We start from the raw sequence: 8,956 nt of genomic DNA, 5'->3' as shown, positions 1-8,956 counted from the left end.
GCTGGTAAGCAAGCCTTTGTCTCAGTACTTCTCAGGACAGAAGCTTGCACCCCTCTAGGCAGTCCTTTCCCATCCTAGCAGGCTTTAATCATCAGAGCCACCATTTATCATGAAGAAAAAGAGTCACCATTTATTGAACGTTGACCGTGACAGGTTTTAGCCTTGAGGTATCCAGCACAAAAATCAACAATCACATCACCGTATTATTCATGAGGTGGCTTACTGATGGGTGTTCCCACCATCTGCGGCTTCCTACTTAAACTAATTGTTTTCCTGCCTCCGTGCAAAACCCAGCTATTTCTATACCAACAATAAGATTCTAAATCGCCCATCTTTTCAAATGACTTCAGTGCTTTGGGAATACTGCCCTTGGGTACTGATGTAGGGGCAGGGAACCTCTTTACCTCTGGCATCTAAACAAAATCCACCCCCCCCCCATCTCTATGCTGGCCTACAGTCTCTGCTTTATCTATGTGGCTAATTTATGCTTTTGTGGCTTTTCTGGGTAACAGCTTTATTGACCTATAATTCATACACCACACAGTTCAGCCATTTAAAGTATACCATGCAATGGCTTTTAACATTTTCATGAGCTTCTGCAAACCACCATCCCATTTAGAATATTTTCATCTCCTCCAAAGGAATACCTGTGTGTTTTTTTTTTTAAGATTTATTTATTTATTTGGGGGGGAGGGAGAGAGCCCATGAGTGAGGGGAAGGGCAGAGGGAGAGGGAGAGCCTCTCAAGCAGACTCCACTGAGCACCGAGCCGGATGCAGGGCTTGATCTCACAACCCATGAGATCACGATGTGAGCTGAAATCAAGAATCAGCTTAAGCGACTGAGCCACCCAGGTGCCGGAAGAAAACCTGTAGTTTTTAGCAATCACCTGCATCCTCCCCAGCCTGGAGCTGGTGAGGCAACCATGAATCCACTTTCTGTCTCTATGGATTTGTCTGTTCCGCACATGTCATCTAAATAGAATCATGCAGTATGTGCCCTTCTGTGACCGGCTTCCTCCACCTAACGTGGTGTTTCCATCCTCATTGTCGCCCTCGTCACTACTTCGTTCCTTCTTGTTGTGAATGACATTCACATTTTGCTTATCCATTCCTTTGTCAGTTGGTGGGCATTTGGGTTGTTTCTCTTCTGGTTCTTACGAAAAGCGCTGCTGTGAGTGTGGTGTCTCATGTCATCTGCCCTGATCCCCGAGAGGAGCTCTGTTCAGACCCTCTTTCCTGATGGCTGCAAGCCACGTGATGGTAGCGACTGACCTGCCGAACCACCTCTGCCCCCAGCCTGACGCAGGTGCCCAGGGCCTCCTGGGGTCATTCTGCGAGATGCCATCCGAAGTCCTCTTTGCTCCTTCCGTTCTCTGGGAGGGGCAGTTTGGGGCAGAGTCATCTGGCTCTTCCGGTCACACAGTCACTGCAAACACTTTCCCTTTTGTTGGGCGGACACAGCGGCCAGAGTCAGCCTTACAAGGAGTTGTTCCTGTGGCTGCCCCAGGCTGCTTTTCTCTTCCTTCACCACTTGGCCCTAGTCCAGGGGCCTTTCCCTTCTGCCTCCACCATGGAATCCCAGGCAGGGGCATTGGAGAAGGCAGCTCAGGCCTTCTTTTGCACTGAGGCTGGCCTGGGGCATCCGGGGAGGGGTTGGCTGGGGTCTCTGGGCAACAGGGAGCTGACAAATGAGGTGCCCATACCTCTAGCCCTGATAGTTCGGGGCTGCTCCCAGGTCTGGGCCAGGTCTGAAAACCACAGGGGTCCTTGTAGCCCCCTTTGTCCTCACTTTAAACAAAAGGCACTCTTGGAACCGGGGAGCCAGGTGGGAGGTGGCGGAGGGGCTGAGATTTCAGGACTGGTTCTGGGTTGTTATTTAGTGCTCAGGACTTCAGGTACCATCTGTCCCTGCCCCCGCTGTCCCTTCCCATTCCCCCCTGATCTGCCTTGGGAGGCGAAGAAGGGGGGAAGCTGGTGTCCTCCCTCCTTGGGGCTGCCATACCTGTCTGACCAGCCCCTCCCTTTCTCTTTCCTGCTCTGTGTCCCAGCTTTGGCAGTGGGCCCGCATGCATGCCCTCCCTTTGGTCTCCGGAAGGAGCAGTCTGTCCACCTTGCTGGTGTGGGTGTTTGTTGGGGAGGGGGTGGCATGCATTCAACTCACTCTTTGGAATTAAGTATTGTTGGAAGGGGCTGGGACAGGGCCTGGTGCAAACAGGTACAAACTGGATTTCCCCCTGCCTGTTCAGCAAGTCAGAGGAGGCCAGAAGTCTGGGGAGAGTGGGGAGGAGGAAAGAGGGGAGGGGAGAAAGGAATGTGGTCTCTGTGTCCCCTCTGGGAGTCTCTGATTTGTCTTTGTGGAAGGGACAAGTGTGTCCTTGTGTGTGTGTATATGTGTGTTCGGTCTGAGTGGAACTCTTCTGTGTGTCTGTCTTTTTGGATTTATGTCTGTCCCCGAAGAGGGGGCTTCTGGGTCTTCCTGCACCTCTGAGTAGGGGTCTATGTGTCCATCCTTCTGCAAGCCCGAGCGTGTCTGCTGAAGGCTGGGGAGGAGCCTGTGTATCTGCCCCCTGGCAGGCGGGCAGTCATGGTCACCCCCTGCCCTGGGTCGGGGGCTGTGTGCTGGGAGTCCCTCTCCTCCAAGGGACTCGAGCTGGGTGTCATCCAGTCCCAACTTCATGCCCTGCAGGATCTTTCTGAGATTCTAGTCCCAGTCATCAGGTAATTGCAGCCGGAATCTCTGCCTCAGGGGCCCACCTCCTTCCTGCCTTACACCCACAGCCTGCCCCACCCGGCCCGCCCAGGCCTGGGGTGCCGTGCACAGCTCCCCATTCTCCAGACTTCTGCAGGTGCGCGCTTTGCTGCAACCTGCTCTCTGACTCATTCTGATAATGGGTTCAGGGAGACAGGTGCGGGGACAATTCCTCCATCTCCTCCGGCCTGGGAAGAGAAAGAGGGTCCAGGTGGCTCCGGCTTGACTCACCATCAGCGCCCCCCACTCCACCCCCTCCCCACGGTGCTGCCTCCCTTCCCTTGATTCACCCACCGGATGCTATGGGAACGACTCCTGCAAGGGGCAATTAACAGCGCAGCTTTCCTCTCTCCCGAGCTCCCCCATCTTTCTCTCTTTAGCCCTTGTTCTTCATTGTCTGTGCCCCGTAGTAAGGCCCACTGTGTCCAGCCTGGCCCCAGGAGTCCTGGGATCTTGGGAGGAGAGGAAGGCACTAGGTTGTGTCCAGGAAACATGCTCTGTTGTATCTCACTTTCTTGCCCCCACAGACGCAGGGGGAAGACAGCCAGTGTATATGTGTTCATTCATTCCACAATTATTCAGCCAGCTCCCCTTGGCACTGCGCCAGATGCTGAGGACACAGCAGGAACCGAGGAGAGACTAGGCAGAGGGCTGGCCTCAGGTTCGAGGATCTGGAGCTTAGATGCCCTGTCCTCCAGCCTGGGCAGAATTTCATAATCACTCGAAGCGGAGAGAAGAACAGGAGGTGGTGTCTTTGGGGTGTCAGTTACTCTGGGACCCCTTTCCTGCTATGCTTCCCAGTCCCTGCATTTATTTCCCCAAGGAGGGAAGGAGATGGGACGGAGGAGTAGGGCTGCAGTGGCTGGGTGACCCCCGCCAAGTCTCTTTGTTCCAGGAGGCTCCCTCCAGGCCAGACCTTCTCTCCATTTTCACACTTCCAGAATCCCTCCTTTCTTGAGCCGGGGCAGGGTGAGCTAGGGTGGGCTCCTGGGTGGGAGCAGCTCTCTGCTGCCCCCACCTGAGTCCGGCCTGTAGGTGGCAGGTGTCGGGTTAGGCCCAGCCCCCTCAGGGCCTAGCCACTCAGGTACCTGTGGGATCCTCCCCTTGGGCTGGGCTCTCTTTTATAAAGGGCCTACCCTGGGGAACGGTTCCCACCTAGAAGCGGCTTCTCGGCTTCTTCTGCAACCTCGGTCAGGTTCAGCCTACTCGCTTCCACTCCAGCCTCCACTCCGGCCTCCACCATGTCCATCAGGGTGACCCAGAAGTCCTACAAGATGTCCAGCTCCGGCCCCCGGGCCTTCAGCAGCCGCTCCTACACGAGCGGGCCTGGCTCCCGCATCAGCTCCTCCGCCTTCTCCCGGGTGGGCGGCAGCGGCAGCAGCTTCCGGGGTGGCCTGAGCAGCAGCTTGAGTGTGGTCGGGGGCTACGGCGGGGCCGGGGGACCGGGGGGCATCACGGCTGTCTCCGTGAACCAGAGCCTGCTGAGCCCCCTGAAGCTGGAGGTGGACCCCAACATCCAAGCTGTGCGCACCCAGGAGAAGGAGCAGATCAAGACCCTCAACAACAAGTTTGCCAACTTCATCGACAAGGTGAGGGCTTCCCCACCCCCCGCGGGGCGGGCAGTGCCCGGGGCTGGCCGAGGGTCCCGGCCTGTGTCTTGGTCGCCCTGGCTGTGGGCACGTCCCCAGCTCCCCACTGGTGACCTGCCGGCCCCACCCACCCTGGCAGCGCTCTCCCTTCCAACCATGACTCAGTCCTCCCATGCACGTTGGTTTGGGCCGGGGCAGCTAGGGGGAGAGGGTCCGGGCGGCTCCTGACTCTAAACCCTGAGGCTTCCTCCTTCACACATCACACCCCTACCCGAGTTCTGGCGGGTCTACGAAGCTTTCAGCCTGGAAGAGTCCTAGCTGTGCAGCTGTTGGCGGGGAGGGGGACAGGGAGGTCCCTCCTCTAGGTTAACCCTTCTCCCTGGCCCTGCCCCAAGGGCTCCCCAAAGGTGTCCCTCTGCCTTTTTTTTTTTTTTTTAAGTTTAAATAGAGTTTGATAGGGTTGTAGAATTAGGAAGCGGGTGGCTTGACTCAGCGGGCAAATATTGATTGAGGCCTTTGGCATTCCAGGCCCTAAGTGTGGGGGCTCCGAGATGAGTCATCACCCGGCCCCTGCCCTGGGAACCCGGGGTGGGCGGGCCGGGCGGGGCAGAGACTCGCCCCCCACCTTGGGGTGAGGGGCTAAGGCCCTCGGTCTCGGGGCGGCCCTCCCCTACCTGGGCAGCTCTTAGCTTCTGGGGGTGGGGTCGGGGTGAAGGGGGGCGCCAGGGGCTGGCTTCGGGAAAGCCTATCCAGGATTCAAAGTCTGCGGGCGTTGGACACCCCGCCCAGCTTTCTTGTCCTGTTCAGCCCGAGTTTATGGCCTCAAATAAGGCGTCTGTCCGCCAACGCCCCTCTCCCCACTCGGCCCTTGTTCCCTTTCACTGTTCCCACCCCGGCTCCGCCCCAGCCTGGCTCCGCATTCCCGAGGGCAGGCTCCGAGCCGGGTTTTGCAGCCCGGGTGGTGGCTGCCTCCGGGGCCCCAGGGGCCCCAGCGCTGCGGAGGATTGGGCCCCTCCCTGCTGACTGGCTCCTGCAGGCATTGTGGGAAGGGAAGGAGGCAAATCCTGGGGCAGAGTAGCGTCCTCAGGAATTGGAGTCCCCTAGGGACTCCCACCCCCACTTATGGAGGGCTCCCTGGCTCCTTGGCAAAAAGCACCCTTGACTTTACTCCTTGACAGCGTTTTGTTAGCTCTGGGGTCCTCACAGTGAGTCGTTAAGCACAGGCTCTTGAGTCGGGATTCCTGGTTCTTCGGGCTGTGCTTGCCAAATCTGATTTCATCTATAAAATGGGCGTGAGAATCCCTAATTCAAAGAGATTTTGCCTATTCAAGCATATAATGTATGTAAAGAGCTTAGGAGTGCTTGGCCCATGTTAAGCAGTCCGTTAAGGCTAAATATTAAAATCATTTACTTTTTATAATTTTGGGGCAGAATGACCCGGGGAAGAAAAGGATTTGTAGAGAAGAATTTGTTGCATCTAGACTGCACCCTTCAGACTGTCTTCTCTTTTAAGTCCCTCAATTTAAAAAAAAGTGACGACTTTGGTAAGGACAATGCATTCCTGCTCTTGGAACCCTTCTATTATTCTTTCTTTTAAAAATTTCTTTTCTGGGGCCGCTGGCTGGCTCAGTGGGTGGAGTGTGTAATTCTTGATCTCAGAGTGGGTGAGTTTAAGCCCCATGTTGGCTGTAGAGATTACTTAAAAAATACAGTCTAAAAATAAATAAATAAACAAACAAACAAATAAATAATTCCTTTCTACCATGCCTTAGTTTCATCCTAAAATCTGGATTCCTTGAGCCCAAGGAACCCAGGACCTTTGTGTTTGGGGCAGGAGGAGAGGGCTGTGGATTCAAGGGTGGGGTGGGGTGGGGGTGGGGGAGACCTCTGCCTCCCTGGAGAAATCTCAGAGGGAGTGCCGTGGGGGAGGGGGGTGTTCAGTTTGCACACATGGGCCTAGTCTCTCTGCTCTTCTCTGGCTGCAAGTGACATCTGCACAGAGATAGGCTCCTGAAAGGGCCTGCCTGGGCTGCTCTAGGCCGCTGCAGGGTTGAGGAGACCCAGGCTCAGGGAGGGGAAGCAACTCAGAGTCGTGCAGTGCCGGTTAGTAGCAGCCTTTGGCTCAAACCTGGGTCTTCCGGCCAGTGCTCTCTGGGCCGAAGGGCTGAAGTTTCTCTGTGATCTGTAGGAGTGCCTCGAAGCCCCTCCATATAGTAATGATGACGACGATAATATTTGATGAGCCACTACATTCCTTCAATCTTATATAAAGTGTGAATCGAAACTTGGCTATTAATATACAGTCTAAGTAAACAAGACCTATTTGTTCTGCCAATACCCTTTCAACGTCACTGTGCCAGCCCATCCATCCCTTCCGTCCACGCACTTGCCTGTTGTCCCCCTTCTCCCCCGCCCCCCAGCACGAGGGGGCCTTGGCTCCCTACTCCACTCACTACGCTGCCTCTTTCAGGCCGCTGGGGATCCTCCCAGAGCAGCTAACCAGCTCTCTGGGTTCTGGAAGTGGGTTAGAGGAAAAGACCGTGCTTGCTTCCCCTGCCACACTCCCGCCCCGGCCCGATGTGGACCTCCTTGCACGCTCTTCCCTCATGCAGGTGAGGCACCTGGAGCAGCAGAACAAAATTCTGGAGACCAAGTGGGGCCTCCTCCAGCAGCAGAAAACCGCCCGGAGCAACATAGACAACATGTTTGAGAACTACATCAACAACCTGCGGAGGCAGCTGGACACGCTGGGCCAGGAGAAGCTGAAGCTGGAGGTGGAGCTCGGCAACATGCAGGGGCTGGTGGAAGACTTCAAGAATAAGTGAGCCGCCCTCCTCCCCGCCGCCCCTCCCCGACTGACGTCCCCGGCCCCGCCTGAGACCTGGGGGCCCCCCTGCCTGCTGGGCCGGGCAGTCCTGTCTAAGGAGGGTGACCGGAGGACCAGGTGTTCCAGGACAGTCTAGCTTTATGCCCGTTGTCCAGGCATAGTTGTTAAGAGTGCCCACCCCCTTTCAATCTCAGAACTGTCCAGATTTGGACGACAAATTATATGTTAATACTTACATAGTAAATCTACGATGGGAAAGGCCTCTGTGGTATACTTCTGTTGGGCCTGTTTATTCCTTACCCTCGATTTCCAGCACACCCCAGAAGGTTCCGTCTGAGGTCTCATGTCAGTCCCCGCTGCTGAGCCTCTTCATGTGCCTGAGCCAACGTGTATTCATGGATTCGGAGAGGGGTGTCCTGCTGCAGGCTTCCCCACTGGCTGACGATAACCTGGGCTAGGGGTGGAGGGAGAGTGGCTGGTGGAGGCAGAAGGACCTCATATCCTGCATCTTCATGAACTGAATTTCCTAGATATTCTTGCCTCCCCAAATACTCAGGACAACCTCACCTTTGCCGTCATCCTCTGATTGTAAGTCTGTTCCTCACCAGATACGAGGAGGAGATCAAAGAGCGTGCAGACATGGAGAATGAATTTGTCCTCATCAAGAAGGTGAGGGAGCACCCCTCCTCACGAGACACAGGAGGCGGGGCTTAGAGACTTGGACTAAGGCTTTCTGGGTTCTGTCCCTAAATGTGTCCAAGGAATGGGGTATTTTGCTACCCCCTAGGCATACAGCGTAGAAAGACAGATAAGGACAGAGGGGTAGTTAGGTGCTTTTGGACAGAACTCTGGACATTGATGTTGGGACATGGTTAAGAAAATGGAGCAGAATTGGAGGTGTGGCCATGGAAGGCTTCCTGGAGGGGGAGAAGGAGGAGGAGGGCTGCAGGAGACAGAGGTAAATGTGTTTGGGCTGGGGATACAGGTGTGATGGGGCAGAGGCTGGGGGATCGGGCCGCAGAGTGAGGTGGGAAAGTCATTTAGTTAGAAGGTTCTATGTCTGGGCCACTGGGTGCCACTGGGTGCCCCGGGTGGCGGTCGTGTGTGGGCACTCAGCTGAGACCCCCCTTCCCCTCCCACCCAGGATGTGGACGAAGCTTACATGAACAAGGTAGAGCTGGAGTCCCGCCTGGAAGGGCTGACTGATGAGATCAACTTCCTAAGGCAGCTGTATGAAGAGGTACGTTCTTGGGGGCGGAAGACTGAGGGGCCGCCCCCGCCCCATCAGAGGCTCCTCCCAGCCCCCAGCATGCAGCAGACAGGGTATCACCACTGGATAACCCACCATGGCTGTTCTCCTGCGTGAGGGTGAGGGAGGGTTTATTACCCCATTTCACAGATGAGAAAACGGGCTCGGGAACAAAATAGCTTGTCCAAGGTCGTCATACACAGAGTGGTGACCCAGCTGCAGCTTGAACCTGCCCCGTCCCCGGAGCCTTTGTTCTGAGCTTTGGGCCTTGTAGCAAGCCCTTTAGGGGCTCAATGTTGGCAGCTGAGTGGGGAAGGGCTCTGCCCTTTGGGTCACTCACCTGGAGCCAGGTAGCCTTTTGTCCTTGCCTCCTTTTATCTGTACATCCCTCTGGGTTTTAGGCCTTTGACCCCTCGTCCCAGCCCTAGCTCCCACCTGCTACCCTCCTGTGTTGCTGGTCTCCCTGTCTTGTCCCTAAGGAAGTCTCTTCTGCCAAGGGGGCTCCTTGTGTGCAAGGACAGGGCCTCATACCCCCCCCCCC

At 55.9% G+C, this 8,956-nt stretch overlaps 1 protein-coding gene across 1 annotated transcript in view; it reads left to right on the top strand.

Moving 5' to 3' along the window:
* Positions 1-3,780: 3,780 nt before the first annotated feature.
* The window catches only part of KRT8 (keratin 8), a 7,951-nt gene continuing 2,775 nt past the window's right edge, over positions 3,781-8,956 (top strand). Inside the window, exons 1-4 of the mRNA XM_040641931.1 lie at positions 3,781-4,339; positions 6,952-7,160; positions 7,775-7,835; positions 8,311-8,406. Of these exons, the coding sequence (XP_040497865.1) occupies positions 3,992-4,339; positions 6,952-7,160; positions 7,775-7,835; positions 8,311-8,406 (714 nt within the window). The 5' untranslated portion in view covers positions 3,781-3,991. The remainder of the gene's footprint in view (positions 4,340-6,951; positions 7,161-7,774; positions 7,836-8,310; positions 8,407-8,956) is intronic.

The sequence above is a fragment of the Ursus maritimus genome, unplaced genomic scaffold (genome assembly GCF_017311325.1).
Source record: "Ursus maritimus isolate PB19 unplaced genomic scaffold, ASM1731132v1 scaffold_26, whole genome shotgun sequence".
NCBI lineage: Eukaryota > Metazoa > Chordata > Mammalia > Carnivora > Ursidae > Ursus > Ursus maritimus.
Note: the sequence above shows the minus strand (reverse complement) of the source record. Positions and strands in the feature narration are given on the sequence as shown.